This window comes from Pseudonaja textilis, chromosome 17 (genome assembly GCF_049901715.1).
Source record: "Pseudonaja textilis isolate UNSWEBS1 chromosome 17, rPseTex1.2, whole genome shotgun sequence".
NCBI classification, from domain to species: Eukaryota; Metazoa; Chordata; class Lepidosauria; order Squamata; family Elapidae; genus Pseudonaja; species Pseudonaja textilis.
The window spans coordinates 8,807,080-8,834,505 of record NC_142006.1 but is presented as its reverse complement, the minus strand read 5'-3'; the positions used below and the strand labels follow the sequence as shown (position 1 = coordinate 8,834,505).

Sequence of the window (27,426 nt, the reverse complement as noted above, 5' to 3'; positions counted from 1 at the left end):
TGCTCTTGGCTAAAATGTTCACCATCACATTGTTCGTGGCCAGTTAGATAAGCCACTGTAGGAACATCCCACCCCACCCTTCCCAGGCAGCCCCCACCCCCACCCACCCCAATTTTGCCCTGGTATGAGATGCTGAACCACAGCATGGATGGGTTTGGAGTGATCTGTGGGTTGGTCGTATCGGAGCAGTTTTGGGTGGGGGGGAAAAAAACCAGGTTTTCCTTCTTGACTTACAACCAGTATGAAAATCCTTCTGGTTAAGCCAGTTAGGGGATGGGTATATAGACCATGACGTTTTTTTTCTCCCAAAAATGTCCAATTTGCTCCCTCCAAAGCATTCTGGATGGTTATTTATTTATTTCCGGCATCTTCTTAATCAGAAAATACCGGTTATGTCCAATTGCCCAACATTTCTGCTGCTAAGCCAGACAGCGGTTCATTCTTACCCCCATTTTACCACCTTTCCTCCTATGGTGGTTAAGCCAATTGCTGTATTAATTTAGTCACACAGCGGTGAAAAAAATCTGGCTTGGCTTGTCAGAAGGTTGTAAAAGGACACCACAGTCGTCATAAATACGAATCAGCGCCCACATTTTCATGCTTGTAGAAACGCTGCAACGGTTGCGAAGACTGAAGACCGGCTGTCAGTGCCTTTTGTTTTTTTTTTTCCTTCAAATTTTTAAAACAAATGGTTGTAACTCAAGAACTACCTGTATGGTAAGGTTTTTAAAAACTCTTTCAAAAAAATAAATAAAAACAAACCACGTTTCCCCCTTTCTACTGACACCTTAGAAAGCCAAAACATGCCAAGGATTGCTGGAGTGTTTCTTCTCTTCAGTCTCAAAATAAAATGAATAATTGAGCTCTTTCAACCCACACACCTCCAGCTCCCGCGGCGTAAAATGTTTATTATTTATGGTGGTGTTTATAGAACTACCCTGGCTATTCTGCTCAGCACAAGAAAGCAAGGGTGGCCATTTATTTTTCTCTTTTTGTTATCTTGCTGGATTTCTCTTCCCCAAAAAAGAAAAAAGAAGATCTGTCAAGATTTCTTTCAGCTGCCTGTAAACAACTCCTACACCTTTTTCAAGCGAGGTTTCCAGGCATTAAAGTGGGATCTTGTTTTAACCATCCCTGGTTTTTTTAAGTTTTGCAAACCAGAGGTGGTTGGCATCAAGTTTTCATCCCTCTAAAGGCAGGTTTTAAGGAGATGGGGGGGAAGGAGGGTAAGATTCACCTTCGCAGCCAAACAGAATAGGGAAAAATGGCCTTTAGAGGCTAAAGCCTCTAAAAACAGCGTTTCAAATAATTTTTTTTTTTCAACTAGAAAAACAAAACGCCAAATATGTTTAAAAAAATTTTTTTTAGAAAAGTAGATCCCGGAATGTTTGATCAAGAGGCAAAGTTCGAGTGATGGAAAATTGGGTCCAAGTGAAATCCCCCCCCTCTCCTTTTTTAAAAAAACCTTTCATAAAAGCCCAAGTTTGAAAAATTCTGATTTTAACACTCCACTCCTGCGTTGTTAGCCAGGTCCAATGCCACAAACCACTTGAAAAGTTTGAGACGCCACCTCGAAACGAGAAAACAGCAAAAACTTTTTATAAAGGAGAAAGAAAGAGAAAAATTGTGCTTTTCAGCCCTTGGCGTCTCCAGATCCCACCGCAGGTGCGTTACCGAGAAAGAGTTGATCCAAGGATTACTTTTGGATCTTTCCCTTCAGGATCACATCCCTTCCTATCTCTAGTGAACCGAACGATCCCCGATTCCATGGGGGTCGCCTTTTTTTTTGCCATGGATGTTAGGTGAAAGTCCCGGTTGTTAAAAGAAATCCAGCTTTCCCTCCCCATTAACTTCATAAATCACGTGCTGCCTGCCGAGCACCCAACTTGTGGCCACCTGGTTGTGGGGATGGGCTGTAAATGAGTTGTGTGAAGAACCGCCACGAGTCACATTTTCCAGCGATGCTGCAACTGAACGCTTGCTAACGGCGGTGGTTAAGTTGAGGCTGGCCTGTAATGCAGAAGCGATATCCTGAACTGGGTTAGCAGAAATAGGAGAAGGATGGAGTTGGAAGGGGCCTCGGAGGTCTTCTAGTCAACCCTCCTGATCAGGCAAGAGACTCCATCCCCTTTCAGGCAAATGTGTCGGCCAGTCTCTTCTTAAAAGCCTCCAGTGATGGAGCAGCCACAACTTCTGGAGGCAAGTCGTTCCACTGATTAATGGTTCTAACTTGTCAGGAAATTCCTCCTTAATTCTAAGTTGTTTCTCTCCTTGATGAGTTTCCCTCCGTTGCTTCTTGACCTGCCTTCTGAGGGGCTTTGGAGAATAGCTTGACCCCCTCCTCTTCTCTGGGGCAGCCCCTCACCCCTAGTCCTTCTTTCCATCAGACACGAGCCAGTTCCTGCAACCATTCTTTATACTTAATCTTCCAGACATCCATTGCTAAATTAAACTTCTCCACACCCGTCTGGAGCAGGTTTTGAAAACCTTTCCCCAGGAAATTCGAAGCCGATACTTGAAAAAAAAATCTTTCAATTTCCTCTCTCCGCTCAGGCCTGCTGGAGTGTTTGTCCTGGTGACCCTGTTATAATTTTTTCCCCAAAATGGTTATATACAGGATGGCTCCCAATTAGCAGATTTATTCTGAGGGGCGGGGGGCGGGGAAGAAACACCTCTCACCCCTAAGGTGAATGAAAAACAATATTTTTTTCTTTAATTTGTTCACAGTTAAACACAAGCAACTGCCTCGATGTATTAGAACATTCTAGTCAGGCCAGCAAAACCCCCTCGGTTCAGTTTTGCTTGTGAAATGTCTTGTTTAAGTTTCGATTGTACCATTTCGCAGCATCACTTCATCATCGCTGTGGCATTCCCTCCCACACCCCCTTTTTAAAAAAAAAAAGTCTATTTATTTATTTATTTTTAAATCATGCTTACAAAGAGGAAGGAAACATTCGTGTTTTATAGACAGCTGGGTTTTTCGTTCTTTTGTTTTTTTAAAGGATTTAACTAAAAGAGGCCCGTTTTTTTTTTCCTTGAAGGGGGGGGGGGGAAGGAAACAAAAGATTATTTTCAGCTTCCCTAATGAGAATTTTTCTCCCCTCCCTCCCCAAATTTGCAAAAAGAAAAACAAAAAGGGAGCCAAAAACAGTAACTTCCGTTATGTACGCTACATCCATGATTCAAAGATAAAGAGGATATGGAGAGTAATTAGTTCCTCCACTTTTTCCTGCTGGGGAGGAGGAAAAAAGGAAAAAAAAAAGAAGGAATGGGGCAATTCCATCGCAAAGGTCATCTGCGTATTTTCTAAAAGCCAACGAAGAAGGAATCGGGTTCTAACCTCGGAGGGAAAAGAGGGGATTATGTCGACCACTGGAAACAAAAGAGGCCCTTTTGATGGACGCTTTTAAGAAAGGCGTTTCCTTCCCGAGAGACACTCGGGAAGGTGACGTCCAAACCCGGATCGCTAAAATGAAGAAACAGGGTTGCGGGAGTGAAAAAAAAGTCAGCCTCTTTCTTGTCGGTGACCTGGTGGATCTGCAAATCCATCTAGGAGAGTTTTGGGGGTCTCCGCAAACTGATGGGATTTCAAACTCCCAGAATTCCTCAGCATGGCTGGGAGTTGGAAGTCAAGTTGCCGGTCTGGAGAGAGAGAGAGAGACACACACACACCTGCCAGGTGGGAAGGACCGTACCAAGTGTTCACAAAGACGGGGTGGGGGTGGGGGCTATTCCAGGTAGAACACCTGGGGAATAAAGAGGTTGGGGAACTGGGCTGGGCTGAACTGGCTTCGCTGGGGAATTCTGGGAGTTGGAAATCCAGAAGTCTTTTAAGAGTGGCCAAATCTGGAGAGCCCCTGCTTTAGAGATGCCACAAGGCATCAGCATTCCCTAAAATTGCTGCCACTTAACTCTCTGAGCCCGTACTTGGACAACGCTACAGTCCCCATCAGCCACTTGCCTTCGGCCCATCCATAAAAATAATAATAATACAGCTGGAAAGGATGGAATAAGGCAGATCGCCATTTTCCCTGACACTCTGCCAGCCTGGCCTCGCACAGCTCGCCTGAAGACAGCATCATTAAACCCCACTGAATGCTTGCCCTGTTTTTCCGCTCAAACAACATCTATTTAAACTGAGCGCCTTGTTTGGGGAAACCTTGAGGAAGGGCTGAAGAAAGGGGCATCTTTTTTTATTTTTTATTTAAAGAAAGGTATGGTTTAAGAAATGTTCAAAGTACCACTGGAGGAGGAAGAGAGGAGAAAGAGGAAAAAAAAGAGAGCAAGAGACGGCAATTTTGGGGGGACCCTTAGCTTTCTCTGACGAAAAGGGCCTCCCCAAGGCCTCCTGTGGAAGAGAAAACCCCGGCAAAGGAGATTCTCCTCGTTGGGAGGAGACGCACAGGGGAAAGAATGGATATTTTTTTCCCCCTGCCATAAATCTCCTCCTATTATAAAACACTCACCCATCGACGGGAGGCCGTTTCTTCCTTTCCATTTAACAGAGCTCAACCCAGGCCAGGATCACCTTATCCGACTGGGGAGAAACGGAGCTGAAGAGAATGAAGCGTAAAGAGAAATAGGGTTTCGAGAGGAGCCGGGGCGGCTTCCCAAAAGCAAGGAGCCGCTCTTCCCCTCACCCAAAAAAATTATATCCTCCACACACAGAAAAATGGGAACCACTTTGGTGTGCGTGTGTGTGTGAGGGAGCAGGGGTCGTTTCGAAAGGGAAGGAGGAGGGGGGGTGGGTTGGGGAATGCAGATCGAAATCCTAAAGGTAGGATTTAAAACCACATTAACATCAGAGCAGAGTCCAGCAGGGCTGAGAGTATTGGGCCCTTTTTAAAAATAATAATAATAATAATAATCTTATTTTGGGGGGGCTGGAAGGGAGAACCGTCACCTGCAAAAAGGGGTGAGGAGGGGAGCAAGATGGCTACCGACCCCGTTTCGAGGACCGGCGGGGGCGCAGTCCACCCGCCCCCCCCCACTCCCTCCCCTTCCCGATCTGCTCAGCGAGGCCCGCTAACCTATTGCACAAAAGTTCGTTTGGCGGGAGGCCGAAGGGAGCCGGAACGCCCTCAGCGGGGCTCTAGAAAGAAAAGGGGAAAGCTGCTCGTTTAAAAGACACACGCGCTCCTGGGGTGCCTCTCCCTCCCTCTCCGAGATTAGGAAAAGTTAACACTGATTTCTTTTTTTTTTGTCTTTTTTCCTTCCTTCCTTTCTTTCCCTCCCATCCTCCCCGCCCCCTCCCGCCGCCCCCGCGCGCTCTCCCGGCTTAGCTGTGACCGTGAAGGGATTCGTTGTAGTCCATTATGTGGAGCGATTCGACGCTGCTTTCTTGATTTCGGGGGGAGGGCGTGGGTTCCGCGGGGCCCGGGGACAGGGGTGGGGCCCCCGGGGCTTCTAGGCCGGGCCCCTTGCACAACTCAGTCTTTAGCGTGCCGCAGAGGCTCTGGAGGGGCCCCCTGTCTTCGTCGCACTGGCTCTCGCTCTTGTTGCGGAAGAGTTCGCGGGCTTTCATGCCCAGGAAGCTCTCCGAACTTGGGAAGGAACCCACCGTCAGTCGGCTGCGGGGGGCAGGAGGCGCCTGCCGTGCAGAGGCCTCCCAGCAGCTGTTGCTGAACTGTCCGCCGCGTTCGCCGAGGGCCTTTTCCGGACTGGATCCGCTGCTGTTGCCTTTGCTGCTGCTGCCGCTGCTGTTGCTGCTGCTGCTACGGTGAGTCTGGGGGCCCGAAGAGTTGGCCGCCCCGTTCCTGGCCAGCATTTCTTCGCCGCATCCAGCAACCGGATGACAGGGGCCTTCATTCGGCCCCGAGAGCCTGTGGGGAAGGAGGACAAGCAGCGGGTGAGGATGGCGGCATTGCGGGGCTAAGCTCTGCGTTCTGCCAGCAGTTTGATCCTGACCGGCTCGAGGTTTGACTCCGCCTTCCGTCCTTCCGAGGTCGGTAAAATGAGGACCCCGATTCTTGGGGGCAAAAGGCCGACTCTGTAAACCACTTAGAGCGCTGGAAAGCACCGGGAAATAAGTGCTATTGCTAAAACCTTTATCTTCCTTATCTTACCTGCTTCTTATCTCTATCTTATTTTCATCTCATCCATGCATCCATCATCTACCGTTATGTAAGAATTGTGGTGGCGCAGTGGTCAGAAGGCAGTATTGCAGGCAAATTCTGCATTCCACTGTCAGGAGTTCGATCCTGACCGGCTCAAGGCTGACCATTTGGATCAGCAAGAAGCCAGAAAGAGAGAGGGGTGTCAGGGTTGCGGGGAGGGAGGTGTTTACCTTTCTTCAGCCATTTCTGCTGTTTCCATTTTGTCGTCCTCCTGTTTCTTCTGCAAGCGGTCGCTATCCAGGCAACTGTACAGGCGTAGTATCTCCAGTTCAAAGGTTTGCGTGATCTGTTTCTGCACCCTGTGCTGCTGCTCGACCGTCTGCAGCTGGTCCCTGCAAGGGACACGGAGCCTCTTAGCACAGAACGGAACCCAGTGGAACGCTAATCGACACAAGGGTGATTTAGACACACACGCAAGGAATTTGACTCTGGTGCGGAAGCTCTCACCTCTACAAGTACGAGGTCTTGACTTACAACAAGGGTGTCAAACTCAAGGCCTGGGGGCTTCGATCTGCCCCCGGGGGGGGCGCCCTGGAAATAGCAAAAGGACCAGCCCGCCATGCCTCTGCCACCAAAAATGGGGCTCGGGTAAGCCACGGATTCCTCCCCTGGCCCCATTTTTGCTGGCAGCAGGTCATGAGGACGTTAGCTAGTTGGGTTAAATGTCTGCAGGAAAACCACTAAGCTCAGAGAGCACCAAAGGCACTGCTCTACTTTCTAAGCTAGCCTAGGCAGGGTCCAACCTTGGCAACTTTAAGACTTGTGGACTTCAACTCCCAGAATTCTGGAAGTTGAAATCCACACGTCTTCAAGTTGCCAAGGTTGGACACCCCTGGCCTACGGCTTCCTGCAAAGCCAAGCCCAAAAAAAAGGGGGGGGGGCATTCCTTAAGGCAACCTGGCTTGGAGTTTGACATCCTCCAGGTATTTCTTCTGCTCCAGTAACAGGTGATCCTTCTTGGTAAGCTGAGATTCCAGTTCTGTAATCCGGTTCTGAGACGCTTCCACTTTCTGATTCTGGAGGAGGAGGAAGGATTTGGCTCTCTCCAGCTCCTTCCGGAAGGCCGTCTGCATGATCCCCACTTCCTGGAGGAGGAGGAGGAGGAGGAGAGAGAAATTCAGCACCGGGAGGGACCTCCCAAGAGAAGACAAACAGTGTCTGGGTTCAAAATACAGAACAGGTGGGAAGGCTTTGTAGCCTTGTATTCGTCGTCTTCTAATGACCCCATAATCCCTTGTGGGGTGGAGTCTGAGCAAATGAACGGAGCAGAGTGTTTACTGGCTGGATGCCTTTCCTGTCCCCAGTGCGGAGTTTTGTTCAGCAGATAAGATTCTCATCATGCCCAGAGAAAGAAATATCTGCCTCTACGTAGGGTCGAACTCCCAGCCTCCTGATTGGGGGGCGAGAGCTCCACCTCTAAGCCACCAACTCCTTGGAGATCTTGCAGTACAACCCCCTACTTAAGCAGAACCTATGTGCCATTCTGGATAATGGGCTGTCCAGTCTCTTCTCGAAAACCTCCAGTGATGGGAGCACCCACAATTCCTAGAGGCAGGCCGTTCCACTGGTTAAACGTTCTCATTTTCAGGAAATTTCTCCTTAATTCTAGGTTGGATCTCTCTTTGATAATCCTGCTTTTAGGGGCTTTGGAAAACAGCTTGACCCCCTTCTTCTCTGTGGCAGCCCCTCAAAATATCGGAAGACAGCTATCATGCCCCCCCCACCCAGCCCATCTCTTCATTCGACACACCCAATTCCTGCAACCGTTCTTCGTTACGTTTCAGCCTCCGGCCCCCCTCTTATCACCCTTTGCTACTCTTCTCTGCGCTCCTTCTAGAACCTCAACGTCTTTTTTCTTCCGTAAGAGATGGTGAACCACGCTTTGCGCCCTGGACATCAGAACGTCTGGATTTTGTTATCGGGGGGCCGGAAAGAAAAAGCCAGCCAGCTGCGGGGACCGGTTGGCAACTAACACGAATTGGGTCGAGCAAAAGTTACCTTGGTGGTGTCGGCATGCTTGTTCTGAAGCTGTTCCAGGTACAGCTCGTTCACCTCTCCAAGCACCAGCAGCTGTCTGTTCAAAAACTCCATCTGCTGCTGCACAGACTCGCTGTTGGAAAGCTGGATGGGGGAGAAAATATTTAAGGCGTCTCTCTGAAGACCTTCCACTGATTAACTGGCCTATCTGGGAATTTCTCCTTAGTTCCCGGTTGCTTCTCTCCTTCATTTGTTCCCACCCGTGGCTTCTTGTCCTGCCTCTCAGGGGCTCTGGAGAATAGCTTGACTGCCTCTTCTTTGGGGCAGCCCCTGAGATATTGGAATACACTGCTATCGTGTCTCCCCAAGTCCTTCTTTTCATCAGGCTAGACACACCCGGTTCCTGCAAACATTCTTGATACGTTTTCGCTTCCATCCCCCTAATCATCTTTGTGGCTCTTCTCTGCGCTCTTTCTAGAGTCTCTACAGCTTTTTTACACCGTGGCGACCAAAACCGGATGCGGTGTCCTAGGTGTGTTCTTACTAAGATGCCCCAACGTTTTCAGAAGTGGATTGTCATGGCTTTTCTTTTCTTTTCTGAAGCTGAGAGAGATGGACCAGGCGTCCCTTGTGGTTCCCCCAACCCCGCAAACAACTTCTAAACAATCCACTACCAAAGCCAGAGAGCGTAAGAACACAAAGCGCTTAACTCGCTCCGAGAACCTCAAACCTCCAGACTAAACCGCCCCCAAAAAGAACGGGATCCTGACCAAGGCGTACCACCTGTTCCATGGGTTCCTATTTGTTTGTTTTTAAGGGTGCACAAAGGGCAAGGACCCACCCTCTTCTCCCCCCCCCATGGAAATTAGGCGGCCTCGAGTTCCTGAGAGGAAAAGCAGGAAACCTGGAAGCAGCCGGGGCTCTTTTTACCTTCTGTGAAACTTGGCTCAGCAGCAATTCTGTGTGGCACACCTTGTTGTTGGATTTCTTCAGCTCAGACCGCAGATCTCGGATTACGTTGGAGCAATCTTCCAGTTTGGTCTGGTTAAGCAATAAAAGGGCGTCCATTTGTCCAGTTTTTGCAAGGATCCCAGTCGTAATTCCATCATTTATATCCAGCCTTTTATTATTTTTAGAATAACGTTCAAGCAGGCAAATGCACGCTATTCTCTGCCCTCCTATTTTCCCCGTAACTGCCACCCTCCGGTGAGGTGGGATGGGCAGAGAGAGAGAGAGAGAGACTGGCCCGAAGTCAGCCAGCCAGCTTCCACGCCTGAGTTGGGACTAGAACTCCCAGTCTCCTGGCGATTGGCCCAAGGTCAGCCCAGCTGGCTTTCTTAGCTAAGGAGGGACTTGAGCTCCCGATCTCTTGCTTTCTGGCTTGGTGCCCTAAGCGCTGGACCCAAGTGGGGTGATTCTAGTGGGGTGACTGTGTTTTCTAAAACACCCGGATTTGGGGGAGGGGTGGGGTGCGGGTTTTCTGGAAGGGCAGAAGGAATCCCCTGAGAAAACCCCCCCGTGAAGGTCCAGCTAAGATCGTTACCTTCATCTCCTGGCTCTGGTTGTAATACTCCTCTCGTTCCTGCTGAAGCTGCCGGATCTGGCTGTGGAGCTGAGCCACCATGCCGTCATATTCTTCCTGGAACCGGCGGTGTTTGGCCTGCTCCTTCTGAAGGCTGAGCTTCAGGGCCTGGATGTCCTTCTCCTGGAGGCGCAGCTGGTCTTTCTGTCCAGAGGGAAGAGGTCAGGAGTCAAAGGTCGCACACCCTGCCCACCTCGGCCCACCCTTGTGCTTATTCGCAGGGAAACAATTATTGGGCTGTTTGGAGCAGGACTCCCGAAGACCCTGGCTTATCTCATCTATCAAAGGTCTCTGTTGCCCACCTCAAGATAGGATGGATGGGTGGATATTTTCTTGAAATAGACAGACATACACAGAGATAGATAGTTAGATGATAGATAGATGATAGACAGATGATCGATAAGACAGAGAAAGAGAGAGAGAGAGAGAGAGAGAGAGAGAGAGAGGCAGGCAGGCAGATGAAAGGGGCAAACAGACAGGATGAATGAATAAAAGAGATGGATGGATGTTGAAATGGATGGATAATTGAATAGATGATAAAGAGAAAGAGAGAGAGAGAGAGATGATATGGATAAAGAGTATGATGGACGGATGGATAAATAGATGTTAGTGGTAGAAGGGATGGATGGATGTAGACAGGGACAGAAGAGATGGATAGATGAAAGACATGGAGATGGATGGACAGAAGGAATCGGTAGATGGATAAGAGACATGGATGGTTGGATCTAAATCTTCCCCCGCCCCCAGGAATCACGCAGGGCAATGGCTCCACCCCCCCACCCCCCCCCAGGGGAAGCGCCACAGAAGGCCCAGAGGCTGCCCCTCTGCTGGGCAGGAGGAGATGCCCAGCTGGCTCACCATGGCTGCGTTGTGTTCCTCGAGGGCGGCCGCTTTGATCACTTTCCGCAGGAGGCGCCTGTTCCGGACCGCATGCTGCTGCCTCTTGAAGCGCTCGTACAGCAGCTGGTTATGCAGCAGCTGCAGCTGATTCTGGAGGGTGTGAATCTCGTCGGAAGGAGGGGAACCTGCAGGGAGCGGCACGGGGAAAAGGTGGCGCTGAAAACACAGGAGAATCATGCTCTCCAGGAGTAATCTTGTGCGCCAGAAGCTTCGGTCGCCTAGAAATTATCTATGACATATTTAAGGAATGCACTGCTTCCCCCCCCCACTCCCTTTCTGGTGGAAACTCTAAAAGACTTTTAAATATTTTTGAGTTGACACCGGGGTTTCTCCACCTTGGCCGCTTGAAGCTGGGTGGGCTTCCACTCCCAGAATACGCCCAGCATGTTTGTAACCTGACCTGCAGGTAGGGCTCCAATTAGGAATTAAGAAATTGGGGGTTAACCCAGAAGGAAGCACAGCAACCTGAAGGCCAAGACCATCAATTTCTGAGATCCTAAGTTGAAAAATTTCGCTCACCTCCAAAATGAGTCCAATCGGCGGATCTGCTGGGCAACGATAACCTGGAAATGAGAATATATATCTATATATATCTCTCTCTCTCAGCTGCTCTCTGAAGTCTCGGATCATTGGTGGAAATCCACTGGAGATTTTATCTCGGGTGGGAAAGGACGAATGGATAGGTGTAAGGTTCGCTGTTGGGCACAGGTAAAGGTTTCCCTCACACATCCAGGCTAGGTAAGCCCTGGACTTACAACAGTTCGATTTAGTGACCATTCAAAGTTGCCGTGGCACTGAAAAATTTGACTTATGACCATTTTTCAGAGTCACGACCTTGGAGGCAGCCTCCCTGGGATCCCGTGAACAAATCCAGACACTTGGCAATCGGTTCCTCTCTTTACGACCGTTGCTGTGTCCCACAATCACGCGATTCGCTTCTGCGACCTCCCGACAAGACAAGCCAACAGAGGAAGCCAGATTCACTTAACCGCGTTACTAACTTAACGACCGCGGCTGTGCGCTTAGACAAGTGTGGCCGCAAAGGCGGTGAAATGGGGGGGCGGAGCTCGCTTAACAGCAAGCGGTTTCCCAGACACTGGGTTGAAAAGGCTGGTATGATTATGAATTTGTGGTCACGGGATTGCAAATGGCCGTCAACGCAGGTCAGTCGCGAAGCCGGCTGATTGTCCGGAGCGACTCCGGCAAAGCCACGAGCCACTTACTTGCTGAGTTCCCTGCTGTGAACATCCGCCCCGTGTTGAAGCAGCCGGTCTAAGACATGCAAAGGGGACGCAGAAAGGAAGCCGCCGTCGTCCAGTCCCCCCTGGCATTTTTTCAGCAGCTCTTCCGTCTTCCGGCTGACAAACAGGTAGGCCGTTTTAGGTAGTGCCACTTCAAACAGGTGCTCGTATCCAGGGAGCTGCTGGCTCCCAAAGCCAGGCCTCTGGCGAGCGGGGATTTTGCAAGGGCTGGGGGTCCAGAGGCCCGGATCTGGGGAGGCCCACAGTTCCTGGACTCCCACGGGAATCTCTTCGGCATCCCGGCAGGGCCGCTCGATGGGCGTGAAGGCTTGCTTCGGAGTATCCCGCGGGCCTTCGAGCCCGGAAAGGTCCAGGAAAGAGGCCGAAGGCTCGGCATTCGAACACGGCCCCGCGGCGGTTGAAGCGACCGACTGAGATTTCCGAGAGCCAGAGAGATTCTCGCTGGATTGGTAGAACGGAGAATCGAATCCGCCCCTCGGCACTATGGGCTCGGCCTCCGTGGCGGTGATCTCGGAGATTTCGTTTGAGATGGCTTCTGGAGAAAAGGAGGAATAATTGTCACACCCGCCAGAGTCTGAATCCAAAACAGCTGACATGGAAGCGGGGGAAGTGGCCCCGTTGGCTGTGGAAGAAACTGGGGAAGGGCAGAGCAAGGGAGAGGTAGAACAAGGGAGAGGGGATTCAAAGAAAGACCCAGGCCCACCCCTTCATCCTAGGGCACACAGGAAGGAACGGAGAAGAGAGCAACGCGGGTTGCATGGCTTAGGAGGGAGGAAAGGGCCCTGATTCCCTTCACGAGGCACACCTGGGAAGGGACTTTGAAGGAGAACCAATTGGGAGGGGCATTAGTTGGGAACAAATGCTGAGTTTATCTAGTGTTGGCTGCTGTTATCTTGAGTTCCTGGCGGATTTATTACATTATCTTGCTTTGTTGGGTTTATAGTTTTAAGCTTTTCTGTTTACACCATTTTGGATTGGAATATCTGCAGCCAAAGGCTGTTGCAGGTTCCTGGGAGAGTTTTTCTCCAGACCAGAAGGTAACCGGCACATTGGGAGCAAAGTTGGAGCTAATAAAAGGACCTCTGCTTATTATCTGGCTATGTTGCCTTTGTGCCACGCCCTGGGTCATCACAATAATATTGTGTTTATTGAGGCCTGATCCTGTCTCCTTCGGAAGGACAGAAAGTGCAGCTGATGTTCAAAGCAACCACATATATTCACCTTCTTCTCGGTCTTTCTCTCCGCTGTCTTCGCATGAGGCCTCCAGATTATCTAGGATGTTGGGCAGGTCGCTTAAAGTTACAGAATTTTTACTGCCTTGGGAGTCTGGATAGACAAGGTCAAAAAAAAAAAAAAAAAAAAAGGAGAAAACGTAAAAGGAAATTCAATATTACTTTACTAATACAACTATGTTCAGTCAGCCCTTTCCCCCACGCCAAAAGTTTGCTCCAGACTTGCTCCAACTGCTATCAAAAGTAGGTAAAACTCAACTACAGGCAGTCCTCGACTTATGGCCATAATGGAACCTCCCCATTGCGGTCATAAGTTGAGGACTATCTGTATGAGAGACCCTGACAAGAAAGCTCAGAGTTCTGGTTTGTTCCCTTCTCAAGGAACCCAACACTGAAAGCCAAGATGAGACTACAGATAAGTGCTCGACTTACGACCGCAATTGAGACCAACACTTCCGCTGCTAAGTGAGACATTGGTTAAGTGAGTTTGCCCCCCATTTTATGACCTTAAGTGAATCACTGAAATTTAAGCTAGGAACACGGTTGTTAAGTGAACTTCTCACTTCTCGAGAGGAGAGGCTCAAAGGGACAGTCTGGGTCTGAAGACGTTTACTGTGCAAATTTGGTCAATAATAATGAAAACTATACAGGGGGGAAAAAGTGGTGGTGGGGAATTATTTAGCACGAAAACTCACCTAAAGTTCTGATATTTTGCTGTCGGGACAGAAAAGGCCTCGTGGGATCTGCTTTTTCCTCCTGGAGGGGGGAGAATGAGGATTTAATTCAAATTTTAACTGCAGAGACAGGCACTTTTAACTGCACCCTCCTTTCCAAGAGATGGAATTCAACTTCCAGAACTCCCCTCCCCAGCCTGCCTGGCTACCGCAGAGGATTCTGGGATTGAAATCTGCCCACCTGGAGGATGGGTCCTGGCAGGGAAAAGCTGATTTGGGCTCTTAACTGAAGGTGGGAATCAAGTCAGGTGGGAAGAATTATTGCGCTTAAACTTTCCTCTACAGGTAGGTCCTCGACTTATAGGACCACAACTGAGGCCGAAGTTTCCGGTGGCTGAGTGAAACAGTTGTTAGGTTTTACAACCTTTCTTGCCACCGTTGTTTATGCGAATCACTGCAGTTGTTAAATAACACGCGTTGTTTTAGTGAATCTGGCTCCCCCATGGACTTGGCTTGCAAAAGGGGATCGCGTCATAAACGTTGGTTCCGCTGCCACGCCCCTGGACTCTGATCACATGACCAAGCAGCTGTTGCAACGGTCATAAGTGTGAAAAACAAGTCACTTGGAAATCGAAAGCGCATTCCAGAAATAGTTTTTCAAAGATAGCAACTAGGTGACTGAAGTTTCTGCCATGCAAATTTAACTGGAGAACATGATTGATGACTCTGGGCTATGGGTGTGTCCCATTGGAGAATATGAATTACGACACACCCAGGGGGTGGGGGGGAAAACCAGGGTCCAGGGTGACAATGAATGATGTGCCTCAAGAGTCGGCTACACCCAGGCAGTGCCGGACATGTTAACTCCCAATAAATCCTTTGGAAGTTTTGGGAGTTTGGCTGGAGAGTCACGATTTAATTGGGGGTGACTGCTGGAATCCTGACAGTGAGCCAACTCTCATAATTAACACCTGGCGCTGGGATACCCCGCTCGTAACGGTAGCTTTTACCTTCTTTGAAGGTGCAGCAGTGGTTGCAGGAACTGAACTCGGAACCGAATCGTCTGAAATGGCAGAAGAGAAGAGAGATCGAAGGCTGCCCCTGTTGGGACATTTCCTTTCTCCAACAGCTCAACAGGGGATTTTCAACCAAGTTTAGCAAACTTTAGCAAAAAAAGAACCAAACACAGACAAGCCCTTTGGCTTCCAAGCTCTTATGATTACTATTTTTTTCTTAAAGAAAAGAAGAATAAAATTCGCCCAAGGAGTCAGGCGGTCAGCAAAGCACATTCTAAGAAAAACCATTTTTTTTTGCCAAGGAGACCTTTGACTTGACACTTTCTCCCCTGGAATAAGAGAAAGCGGGGACCCTTTTGTGGACGCACCTATCACACCCCACGTTGCCGCCTTCTGAATGGCATCCATCCTTCCTTAAAATGGCCCTTACGACCCAAAAATTGAGCCCAAGGTTTCTGTTGCTAAGCGAGGACATCTATTCAGCGAGCTTTGAAAAACGAGGTCGTAGCTCGCTTTTCTCAGTGCCGTGGCAACTTGGAACGGTCACTAAATGAACTGCTGTAAGTTGGGGCACTACCTGTGCTCGGCTTCAGCTTCTTAAGCCCCTTTTCCCCCCCCAGAATAAATGTCCAAGTATACCAGAGGGGTAACCTTATGGCTCTCCCCAATCCAAGATTTCATGCCTGGGGCGAGGCGAAGGAATTGGGGAAAAAGGCCATACGTCGTACCGGCTGCGCTGAAGAACTTGCTGCAAGGCTGGGAAGAAGTTTGCAAAGACTCCAGAACGAGGCCGGGAGAAGTTGGAGGGGTGGTCATGCCACAAACAGCAGAGGGGCTCCAGAAAGACGCCTGAGAAACAAACCAGAGGGTTTCTGGTTACTCCAGAGGAGGACGAGGGAGGAGGAGGAGGAGGAGGAGGAGGAGGAGGAGGAGGAGGAGGAGGAGGAGGAGGAGGAGGAGGAGGAGGAGGAGGAGGAGGAGGAGGAGGAGGAGGAGGAGGAGGAAGAAAAAAATGGCTTCTTGTAGCAATCTTGAGCTTCCCCCCACAATGCTCCCTTGTCCGAGGTTAACCATGGGTGGAAACCATGGTTATTAATCCACCTACAACTTCTGTAATCCTGTGCCAATCCCAACACTGGAGAACCACCTGGGTTATTAGGATGGTTGTGATGATGTCATCCATTCAGTCGTGTCGGACTCTTGACCGATTCTGCCAAGTCTATTAATTTACTTGGGATGATATGGAAATTCAACACATGGGCATCCGTGCGGGTTTGGAATAGAATAGAATAGCAGAGTTGGGGGGGAATCTTGGAGGTCTTCTAGTCCAGCCCCCGGCCTAGCCAGGAAACCCTACACCGCTTTAGACAAAGGGTCGATCCAATCTTTTATTAAAAAGACCTCCCGTGTTGGAGCATTCACAACTTCCGGAGCCAAGTGGTTCCACTGATTAATTGCTGTCACTGTCAGGAAATTAGCTCTGGGTTGCTTCTCTCTTAGATGAGTTCCCAGCTGTTGCTCCTTGTTCTGCCCTCAGGGGCTTTGGAGAATAGCTCGACTCCCTCTTCTATTGAACAGGGTGATTTAACAGAATAACGGAGTTGGAAAGGGACTTTGGAGGTCTTCTAGTCCAACCCCCCCTGCCACACCTTGCTCTTCTTCAAACTTCCACGGCAAAGAAGGCAGATTAAAATAGTCCCAAGAGCCCACTTGGTAAAAAAAAACAACCCGAGGAGGACCCTCCACAAAGGCACGATTTCAACTTTGTCCCCCGAGACTACAAATCTCGCCCTCTTACCTGCTGAGGCTCAGTGGACAAACTTGAGGGCTGGGGGGTCAGGATGTGAGGTAGATGCCCTGGTATCTGGGAGAGGACCAGCCGAGAAGCAGAGTAAGGGGTAGACGTTGAGGGCCCTGCGGCTGAAAGGACAGAAAAGAAAAACCAGGACATTGAGCTTCAGCCGGTTCCCCCCACTGATTTTGCTACGCCCTACAACAGTTGTACGTGCAAGGACTGGGTGCAAGTTATTTTGTTCGTCCCCGAGCGTGAGTGAGTAGTTGGCCTAATGCGAGAAATATTCAACAGAAGAGAACCGGCGTAGCTCAGGGTTGAACTGTGGAGTCCTTGGTGCTCTCTGAGCTGGATGGTTTCCTTGCAGACGTTTCATGACCTAACTAGGGAATGTCATCAGTGTCGGGTGAGCGTGGGGTTTGCTCGCTTTTTATATACAGGTCAGCGGGGATTTGCACCAGAGAAACCACCAAGCAGAAGCCAACACTCCAATCAAGGAACTACCAAGAAGATAATCACACACACACACACACACCTTCCTCACTTAACAGGAAGCAAACCTCACACTCGTTAGCACTGAGGGTGTTATCTAGTTGGGTTAACGAGACGTCGGCAAGAAAACAACCCAGCTCAGAGAGCCCCAAGGACCCCAAATTCTCCACTCTCCCCCTCCACTCTCTGACCCCGCTCCCTTCTAGCACTGATGAGGTTACCTAGTTGAGTCATGAAACGCCTGCAATAAAACCACCAAGCTCAGATAGCGCCAAGGACACCACGGTCATTGTCCTTCTCCTCTTCTTCTCTTCCTCCTCTTCTTCCACCTCCTCTTCTCCCCCTTTCTCCTTCTCCACCACTCCACAAACCCCACTCCCTCCTAGCATTGACGAGGTTGTGTAGTTGGGTTAATAAGACATCTGCAGGAGAACCACCACGCTCCAACAGCGCCAAGGACCCCGCCGTCCTTCTCTACGGGAAACCTTTAGCAGTTAATACATTTGGGAGGGTTGAAGCATCTTACCCAGGCTATTGGGGGGAATCGGGTAAGGGGTGGCGTCGGGGTCGGCGGGGCGAAGCGACTGGTGCGTGCAGGCTTGTAGGGCAGCCGGGCAGTAGCCGTCTTCGTAGGATGCTTCCGCTGGATCCAGGGAGATCTTGGCACATTCGATCACGACGTCGTGCGTTTCTAGCCTCTTCCACCTGTCGGAGGCACAAGCACCTGCCCGTTCTCACCTGCTCTGAGGCTCCCCACTTCAGAATGCTTCCCTGCCGTCCGAACGATGAGGGCGTCCGTAATCAGAGAGGGGAGCGTACGTACCTCCGAGGATCCAGCTCGTGGTCCTTGGAACCGGTCACCAACTCCGGGTGGATACGGACGTGGCCCATCATTGGCTGAAAGGACAGCAAAGGGGAGGGGGGGGGAGGGTCTCATTACGGGGACAAAGGCAGGTGCGCACAGCTCAGCACTACGAGGGAGGGAGGAGGCCGACATTTCGGTTTGATCACAGGTCAGGATGGAACAATCCAACCCAACCATAAGCTCCTTCCCAACGTTCAAGAAGGGATCTGGTTTCCAGAGACTTGACCCAGAGCAGGACACTCACAAGACACACTCAGCTCCAAAACCGGCCCATTTCACTCTAGTGTGGTACTGACACTGACTCCGAAAGGGAATCCTTCCCTGTTCCACTTGGAGAGCTTTAGATCTTCTGCAGGAAACATCCCAAGTTTTTCCTTAAATTTCATCTGATCCAATGGACGCGGTGGACCTCCGCTCTGTTCCCTCCTAGCCAGGGATGGGCTGCTGGGTGGGGCTCAGGAGAGCCCCCAACTAAGACTCTACGGGGCTCAGAGAGCCCCCAATAACCTCCGAAAGACAAGCAGCCAGGGAAGGCTCTTAATAGGCTTAATTGAACTTCTGGGCGTTCAGCCGAGAGCATTTCACACCTGGTAAAAGTCTTGCAAGCTAGATAAACAATCCACTTAGTGCTTGCAGGGAGAGCCATTGAGAAAATCAGATCACGTAGCCCCTAACCTCCAAGCGGATTAATTCCCAAATAATAAGAATCACGTAACTCACCAGAAACTCCACTAAGACTCCAAGATCCCTCTCACAGTCACCACTATTAAGCCTGGTTTCACCCAGTCTTTCAATTAAGTCTTAAAGGCACGAAATAATAAACAACTTTGGGGTATATTATCTTTTTTTTAGGTAATTAGGGCAAAGAAGCAACGTTGAGTTGGCCACACCCACCCAGTCACATGACCACACAGCCACGCCCAGCCAGCCAGTCGTTAGGGCAGAGAGCCCCTTGCTAAAAAAACTTGAAGCCCAGCCCTGCTCCTAGCTTTCTTTTAAGGAAGTTCTCCTCCTAAGCTAGCTAGGAGGCCTCGACCCCTCTGGTTACCTTGACCACCTCTTCAAAGGTCTCCAGGTTTTCCTTCATGCTGTAATGGGAGCGCAGAAAGGAGACAAAATTGCACGGGTACATTCCATAAAGGCGATGAAAGAGGGCGTACACGCTAGCGTGGAGGTGGACCAGGTAGATCTCTGCCACGTGGCCTGGGGAGAAAGCCAACATCAGAGGAGCCTGGTTATCTGCACCTTTGGAACTGTCCGGTTTGGCTCTGCAACCCAACAAGACGCAGACTTCGGGGGATAATTAGGACTGCAGAGAAAACAATTCCTACCAACCTGCCTTCCATCGAGGACCCGTATGCTGCATGAGTCAACAAGAGGGCTGTGAAAATATCCACAGACCCCTCACATCTTGGACATAAACTGGGGGGGCTTGTGCTTGTTGAGGGTTACCTGTACCTGTACATGACTTACCCGTGACAATACCCCAAGGAAGCACTTAATAATATTCAGTGGGAGATGGATGGGTGATGGGCCAGCATTCTACCTAAAACCAGAGATTATTTCCCCCTAACTGGGACCAACGGAACCAGAGCCGCCTGGAACATCTCACCTGGGTTCTTCAGGTACCAAGATGAAAGGCGGCCGAAGATGCCAAAAAAGTCGTGAAGGTACTGCTTCCCAGACTGAGGGATCATGGGGAGCAACGTGATTAACACCAGCACCCCCGTAGTGAGGACTACGACGTCGGTGTCAGTCTGCCATAAAAGGGAAAGCAAGATTTTTTTGGAGGGCTCCACTGTCACCAGGGAAAACGACAGTCTGCTGATTGATAATGTCGGGCTGGAGCAGCTGAAATTTCCCATTTCAAACGTCCTTCCACAGCCGATTTTTGGAAAGCTTACAAAAACGCTTCAAGGTCTAGATGGCCATGGAGATTCTCAGTCATCTATCAAGTCAGGCCTGTCCCAAAGGTGCTTTTTTTATTCAAGCGGCAACTGGTCTTTCTTGGGTTTTTCCTTGAAGACGCTTCGCTTCTCATCCAAGAAGTTTCTTCAGCTCTCAGAGAAGCGAAATTGGACGAGAAGGGAAACAAGGAAGTCCAGTTGCCTCTTGAAAAAGCAACCTTTGGTTCAAGGTCTGGAATTAATAGGCAGCTGATACATCTAGGATGGCCAAGGAAGGATGAGTTTGGAATAAGCTACTTTAAAAACATAATGGCACACATTTGCGATTTAATACATGTAATAGATTTAACAGAACTGCTGACAGTGGGCAGAATTAGCCCGCAGTGCTGCATTCTAACCAGCCCGCCAGCAGGGCTGTTCAGAAAAGCTACCTATGCGTCCACTCAGAGCCAACACTGACTTGGTAATGAACAGATCGAGGCCCCTAGTTCCAACAATGCACCCAGGCGCTTCCTTTGGCAGTGCTTCCCTCTGTTATCCCACCCCCCGTCCCTATCAGCCACCAAACGTGGTCAGTGAGCTTCGTAACGGCATCAAGCCCTTACCTTGAGACACTTGAGGAGGGAAAGGAGAACGGGGGCCTGAGGCAGCTTATGTTTCCAGGAGGGCTGACTTCTAATCACGTGGCCAAGGAGCGAAAGAGTGGCGAGACGGGTGGAGGGCTTGCTCATGTATTCATTGATTTTATCGAGAAGGTGCTGGGGGCAGATTTTAAAAAAACAAAAGGGGAATGAATTGAAAGCATGGACCCCAGGCAAAAAAACAGGGAGCGCTAGAAGAGGCGGCCATCCTGGAGGAGGAAACGATTTGGGGCTGTTGAGGATGTGAGCTGAACCCAACATGGCTTATTCCTTGCACCAGCCCTCCCATCGCCTGGATGTCAATTGTTCTCCTCGCTTTACCTTGTCATGTGGCTCTTGGACAGCAGTCAGGATGTGCAAAGCTTGTTGGGAGCTGGTTTCCAAGTAGTAATCCACCAAAGAATTCACCAGCATGGGCCCACGATCTGTGGCAATCCAGACAGAGCGACAACAAAAACTCAAATCAACTTGCACAAGAATGACTCAGTTCGTTCAGCAGCCGCGTAGACACCTTGCAATACTTTTATCAAAAAATAAAATAAAATAAGGCAGAGAACATATCCGACACAACTTCCTCCGCTTATTTTCCCAACAACCACCCTGTGAGGTGGGTTGGGCTGAAAGAAGAGCGGTCGGCCCAAAGCCACCAAGTTGGCTTTCATGCCCGAGGCGGGACTAGAACTCACATTTTCTACTTGTGATTTAAGCCACCTGGAACAAAAGGCAAGGGAGCTCCAGCATCACAACCCACCTGAAGCCAGGTTGTCTCTAAACACAGCCATGATATCTTCCAGGACAGCCAGGACTGGAGAATCTAGCATGGGGAGAAGATCGCCAATATTGGTTTGCTGAGACATCCTGCTTCACGCTAGGCGCTAACGGGCATGACACGTGTGTCCACGCAAGGCACGGTTGCTTCCAGTTCTACATGGGTGCTCCTGTCAAACTAGGTGAAGAGAAAACATAGATTTTGGAAAAGGGCCTCTAATGGTTGTTAAGTGAATCTGGCTCTCCCCCCCAAATTGACTTTGTCAGGTGGTCACAAAAGGGGAAATTACACAACCCCGGGACACTGCAACGGTCATAAATGTGAGTGTCCGAATGTTGATCAGGTGACTATGGGGATGCTACAACGGTCGTGTGAAAAACATTGGTAAGCCAACAAGGATGACCCTGTAAAGTCCACACCCTTGTTTCATCTACAAATCTGGACAGAAAAATCTCAGTCGATGCATAAAGTACAGAAGTTAGAAATGTACCTGCTAGTAGTTGCTTCCTTTCCACCACTATACAATCTGGTTTTTTCATGATCACAGAACTGGAAAAAGGAAAAGGAAAAAAAAAACAATAGTGAGAATGTCTCTCTCCAAAGAGGAAAGGCAAAAGAAACCTGTAGTCATTGTTAAATGGGCATCTTTTGATTTTAGAATATTGTTCGGAAGTCATTAGCAATATCCAGGACTTTGCTGGGACAATTCACCAATGTTTTTCCCAGGAGAAAACACATAAAAGGTGAGGTGCTACTACTGCAGAAATACACAACAAGCCTCTTGTGACCTAGAAATTATGCCTGTATAATGTTTGTATAACAGAGACCAAGTACAGATAGTCCTTGACTTATAACAGTTCAATCAGTGACTGTTCAAAGTGAGAATGGTGCTGAAGAAAAAGTGACTTATGACTGTTTCCCCCACTTATGACTGTTGCAGCATCCCCATGGTCGCATGGCCAAAAGTTGGCTCGTATTTACGACAGCTGCAGAGTCCCAGGGTCACAGGATCCCATTTTGAGACCTTCTGACAAGATTCACTTAACAACCTTCTTACTAGCTTAACAACTGCAGGGATCCACTTAACAACTGTGGTAAGGAAGGTCATAAACAGGGGCAAATTTTTTAAAAAAACTATCTTGCTTAGCAGTGGAAATTCGGGGGCTCAATTGTGGTCATAAGTCAAGGATTATCTATAATCGGAAAGGCTCAGTTAAAAAGCTCAGGTTAATAGATCACTTTCTTTATAACAAATTTTGTCACGGTCCAGTCTTATCCCAATCAGCCAATCTATAACCAAACAGACAACTGAAAAAGAGTCATGATCCGAAAAAAATAAAATCTAGCTACCTATCGACCTGTAATATTTTAAATTACAGCAAAGAATATGGGAAGATCAAATTTAAGCCATGTTCATATGTTCTGAAATAGTTTGGTTGGGGAGACGGTGGTGGTTTGCCAGGTTGGTCTCTAAAAAAGAATAACACAGCTTCCCAACAGACTGGCAAGTCAGGAGAAAAAAGTGTTTTGAACTCCAAATAAAAACTTCCTTTGGCCGATTACACAATTTGACAGTATCTGATCCCAGGTCTGTTTGTTTATTCTACTCCCAATTTGCAAACACAGTTTAGATGCAGTCACTTGCTATTCTGTTGCTAATACAAGGTGCATCTGTAAAGGTAGCTTTAAAAAAACAAAAAAACAGCAAGTATCCTTCTTTGTAAATTTTATACAAAACAGGAAGATATGGTTCAACAAACCACATAAGGGCCCAGCAGCCGAACTCAGATACACACAAAGACTGGAAGAGGACGCCAATTGTAGTTAACATTAATCTTGGTTAGGAGGGAGTGAGAGAGCAGGAGAGAGAGAGAGAGAGAGATAACAGGGCCAATTCCTGCCAACTTGATCACATGGCAGACATCTAAAAACAGGTCAAGGCTTTTAAAATTAACAATATTACTGTCCATCACTTAAAATGAGATTTTTCCAGGGCTGACCGATGGTAGGATTGGGTTGGTTCAGACATAATGTAAGACGAAAAAATAACATAAATGGAAATTTATTCAAGAGATTGGATCGCCATCTGTCAGAAATGGTGTCGGGTCTCCCGCTTGGGCAGGGGGTTGGACTAGATGACCTACAAGGTCCCTTCCAACTCTAATTATCTGTTATCTGTTAAATTATTCCATTTCAAAACAACAATTTTGACTGAATTAGGACCAAAAAAAAAGTTGGTACTCTTGAGGGGGGCTTAAGAATTTAGAGAGCTTTGTAAGCTTAAGGCCTCAGCTTAGAGCAGGGGTGGCAAACGCCAAGGTCCAGGGGCTGGAGGCAGCCGGTGAGGTGCTTAGATCTGGCCTGCAGGGCTGAAGGACCGGCCCACGGTGCCCCTGCCAGTGAAAACGGAGCTTGGGAGGGCCGCCCGTGGCCCTTGCGGAGCTCCATTTTCGCTGTCAGAGGGTTGCAGGAAGCCGTTGCAACCGAAAATGGAGCTTGGGAGCCCATTTGCACTGGCTGAGCACCCCCGACACACACACACACACACACAAGGTCAAACACAACCCCAATGCGGCCCTCAAACAAATCAAGTTTGACACCCCTAGTCTAGAGGTTTTCCTTCTCACATCCAAATCAGACGTGCATACAAAGTGTAGATTAACTAGAACATTTCACCTAGAAGCAGCGGCATGCTCTAAAGAAAGAATTCAAATGAAAACTAAAATGGTCTTTTAAAAAAGAAAAAAGCCTCCATGAAGCTACCTCTCCTGGATCAACCAACCTGATCGTTTTTCAAAAGAAAGAGGATGTGGTGTGTGTTTTTCCTTGTAAAGAAAGAAAGAAAAGCTCCTATATTAATCAACTGAAGTTCTATTTAGGCAAACCAAAGTTTCTTTTAAATAAATACCAGAGAAAACAACACTGGGGCAGGGAGAAATCAAAAGTTGGAAAGGATCAATTAGGCCACCAAATTAAAGCAATCCTGATGGATATCTATCCATAGCTGGAAAGAAGAAATGTGGAAAAGCCCCATTCTTGGACTTTTGGTGGCTTAAATGTGGCTATTAATGCCTTAAATCGAGAAAACATTTGAATAACCAGTCTTCCGGGGAATAGCATATAATCAAAGGGTGGAATTAATTTATTAAGCCTAGCTAGCCCAATCTTCAGTTTTAGGGTGAAAGAGGTCCTCTTTAAGTCTTTCTTTCCTATTCACACACATCCAAAAAAGATGCAAAAAAGACGAGTGAAACAACTAGTAGGGCCGTGTGTATTTAGCTATGGCTTTTTAATGACACACGGATCTCTTTAGCTCACCTCCTGCATTCTGCCAAAAAAAAAAAAAAACATTACCCAAATCATTTTACCTACTTATTCTGCAATAGCTGCAGGACACCAGCATGTGACAAGCCTGAAGCTCAGATCTTCACAAAGACAAACCCACAAAGCTCCATTTTGAATGTATTGCATTAAAAAAAAATCCTTTATATGCAATAAAACCCAATAAACACCCTTTTCTCCCCCTTCCTTCCTGCCCAACCTTGATTGCAAACCTCTTCTCCCCGCTTCAAGTTAAAAGAAAGGGGTCTTACAAATACCCTTTGGTACCCCCCCCTTCAAAGGGGAATCGTTCTGCCATTCATTGGGAGGGGGGGGCCTTCCTTCCCCAGGTTCTGCATTCCTCCCAGACTCCTCCTCCTTTGGACCTCAGCCCCAAACCTGACCTTTGGCCCCTCCCTATTTTCACCCAGCTCATCCCAAATCTACTTCTCAGGATTTGCCTCTTTCTCTCTTTTAAAATATAATCTGGTACCCCCCCCCTGCACTCAACTCATTCAGATGCCTAAAAATGCAGGCTTCGAGAGAACCCCCTCTCCTGACTTGGACTACACCCCCACCCGTGATTGCTCGTTTAGGAAAAAGGGGTTCAATCCTTCCCCCCACCAACCAGATTTAACAGATAAGAGTTGGGAGGGACCTTGTAGGTCTAGTCCAACCCCGCCCCCCCAAAGCGGGAGACCCTACACCATTTCTGACAAACGGCAGTCCAATCCAACCCCTTGGATTACATACATTATTCAGCACACAGTCTGCACACCATTCTATTAATGCCACCACCGATCCCATATGTTTATCATTAACTCTGCACATAATTGTATTACTCCTAACTAGTGACCCTATATATTTATCACAATGTATAGAATATAAATGTGCGTGTATGTATATGTGTGTGTGTGTGTGTGTGTATGCCACTCAGCCCTTCTACATATAATTCTATTAATGTAGTGAGTGATCCTATATAATATATATCATAACGTATATACATAATTGAACATATGTATCATATCTATATCTATCTATTTACCCACCCCTTTCATTAACTAAATATAATTCTATTAGGGTAACAAGATCCTATATGTTTATTATAATGTATATAAATGTATACATATCTATCTAATCTATCTATCTTATCTATCTTATCTATCTTTATCTATTTATACACACACAATTTGTCTACCTATCATATCTATTTACCCATCCATCTATATCTATAGATATATCTATATCTAATTATATTATCTTGCACCCTAGATAATATAATGAATATAAATGCATGCAAGAATTATATCATATCTATAGATACATTTACATTATGTTATTAGATACATTATCTAGGGTCCCTCCTTGTTACCTTAATTGAATTATATGCAGAATTAACTGAGGTGGGGGGGGAGGACTGGCCCAGCCCAAAGGACCCATAAAATAGATATACATTCAAAAGGAATCCCACCCACCCCCACCCCAAAAAGACCCAGCGAGGCCTTTCCTGCAAGGGAGCCCCTTCCACCACGACCCTGGGGAGGAGAAGGCCCGGCCGAGCAGCGACCCCGCCCCCCGCATCTCCCCTCAAAGCAGCGTCCCTGCTGAGGCGGGGGTCCCTCAGCCCCGCAGGGAGCAGCCCCCTCCACTCCCCCGCAGCCGCCCTGCCCCACAGCTCCCCAGCCGAGCCGCCCGGGCCCTTCTCCCGGGTTTCTCCGCCGCGCGAGGGCCTTTCCCCGGCCGCGAGGACTCACCCCTTCCTCTTCCTTCTCCTCCGCCCCTCGGCTGTTTACCGCTCCAGCCTCTCCTCACCCACAGGGCGCCGCCATCTTGGCCCTGCCACCCTCCGGGAGCCGCGCACAGATCCCTCCGTGGCCGCTCCGCCCCACTCGGGTAAAAAAATAGTCCCCCCCCACCTCCAAGCCGCCGCCACCCTCACCCCTAGCCGCGACTCCCAGCCCAACAGGCACGGGGGGGGTGGGCGTCTCCTCACCCTTCCGCGTCCGCTTCTCCCGGCGCCCGAGGAAACGGCTTCGGCGGCCGCCCCCGCACTGAACAGACGCGGAAGGATCAGGCGGAGAAAGAGAAAAGAGTCTCTCGTGATGCCGAGGGAGGAGGAGGAGGAGGAGGAGGCCGAGAAGAAGTAGTCCCGGCAGGGAGAAGGAGGCGGGGGCAGGTCACGTGACGGGACGGAGAGGCTGGCGAGGGCGCTTGCGGGCTGGTAAACAAGGGGCGGGGCGAAAGGAATTCCGAGCCACGTCCCCTGGTTGCTCGTGGCAACCGGGGCTCCAGCCTGCTGGGGTGATTTTCTTTTTTATTTTATTTTAAGCGTTCTTTGGGGAACTACTCCAACCTCCATCAGCCACAACCCCTGGCCCTTGGGGAACAGTGCAAGGAAAAAGGACCCATGCAACTTTTCTCTTCCTTTGCACAAAGGACCGTTCCATGCCCCTCTTTCCACGCCCCTCCCCATGCATTCTCCCTGGTTCTGAGTTCAAATCCAGAATCTCATCAGACTTCTCCCCCTCGCACACGTTGGAAAATAGGGTGCAAATCTCAGATGGCCACAAGGGGGCAACAGCGCTTCGTTTGTCTCTCTTTGCTTCCCCCTAGAGGTCATTTGAATTGAAGCTGGGCTGGTTTGACTTCCCAGAATTCCCCAGACAGCAGCCCCCCCCTCTCAAAAGTTGGCCAGGATCCAGATATATTAAGTATATCTGTGAAATCGAGAGTAGAGAATTAATATAATGAATAAGGCTGTAAACTCCTTAATTGTTATTGCACAAGGTATTTTTACCCAGATGACACACGTTTTAATGAAAGATGGATTGTTTTGTATTCAAAATAAAATAAAATAATTAGTGGCCAAAAAAAAAAAGT

General features: G+C 48.8%; 1 protein-coding gene across 5 annotated transcripts; it reads right to left on the bottom strand.

The window, feature by feature from the left end:
• Window positions 1-2,687: 2,687 nt before the first annotated feature.
• On the bottom strand, window positions 2,688-26,653 carry TSC1 (TSC complex subunit 1). 5 transcript variants are annotated; one of them, XM_087914276.1, is made up of 23 exons: window positions 26,540-26,653; window positions 21,716-21,774; window positions 21,208-21,402; window positions 20,778-20,881; window positions 20,421-20,573; window positions 19,521-19,665; window positions 18,957-19,111; window positions 17,867-17,940; window positions 17,570-17,748; window positions 16,558-16,679; window positions 15,488-15,608; window positions 14,754-14,806; window positions 13,765-13,825; window positions 13,059-13,163; window positions 11,799-12,372; window positions 11,095-11,138; window positions 10,534-10,700; window positions 9,637-9,819; window positions 9,024-9,134; window positions 8,115-8,237; window positions 7,014-7,201; window positions 6,287-6,448; window positions 2,688-5,822 (listed from the first exon to the last, which is right to left on the bottom strand). In XM_087914276.1, exons 3-23 carry the CDS (start codon window positions 21,311-21,313, stop codon window positions 5,279-5,281), a joined length of 3,474 nt encoding a protein of 1,157 aa, XP_087770402.1. In that variant the 5' UTR covers window positions 21,314-21,402; window positions 21,716-21,774; window positions 26,540-26,653; the 3' UTR covers window positions 2,688-5,278. The 5 variants fall into 5 exon arrangements, with proteins under 5 accessions (XP_087770402.1, XP_087770401.1, XP_087770403.1 ...); XM_087914275.1 differs by lacking the exon at window positions 26,540-26,653 and adding an exon at window positions 26,301-26,403; XM_087914277.1 differs by lacking the exon at window positions 26,540-26,653 and adding an exon at window positions 26,301-26,403 and having other exon boundaries at window positions 11,799-12,369.
• Window positions 26,654-27,426: the final 773 nt, after the last annotated feature.

Coding starts and splice junctions, on each gene's coding strand:
- TSC1 (XM_087914276.1), bottom strand. CDS start 21,313: ATGTCTCAGCAAACCAATATTGGCGATCTTCTCCCCATGCTAGATTCT. Junction 17,941..18,956: donor CCTTTGAAGAGGTGGTCAAG/GTAACCAGAGGG, acceptor CTGTCCTTTCAG/CCAATGATGGGCCACGTCCG. Junction 6,449..7,013: donor GATGTCAAACTCCAAGCCAG/GTTGCCTTAAGG, acceptor TGTCCCTTGCAG/GGACCAGCTGCAGACGGTCG.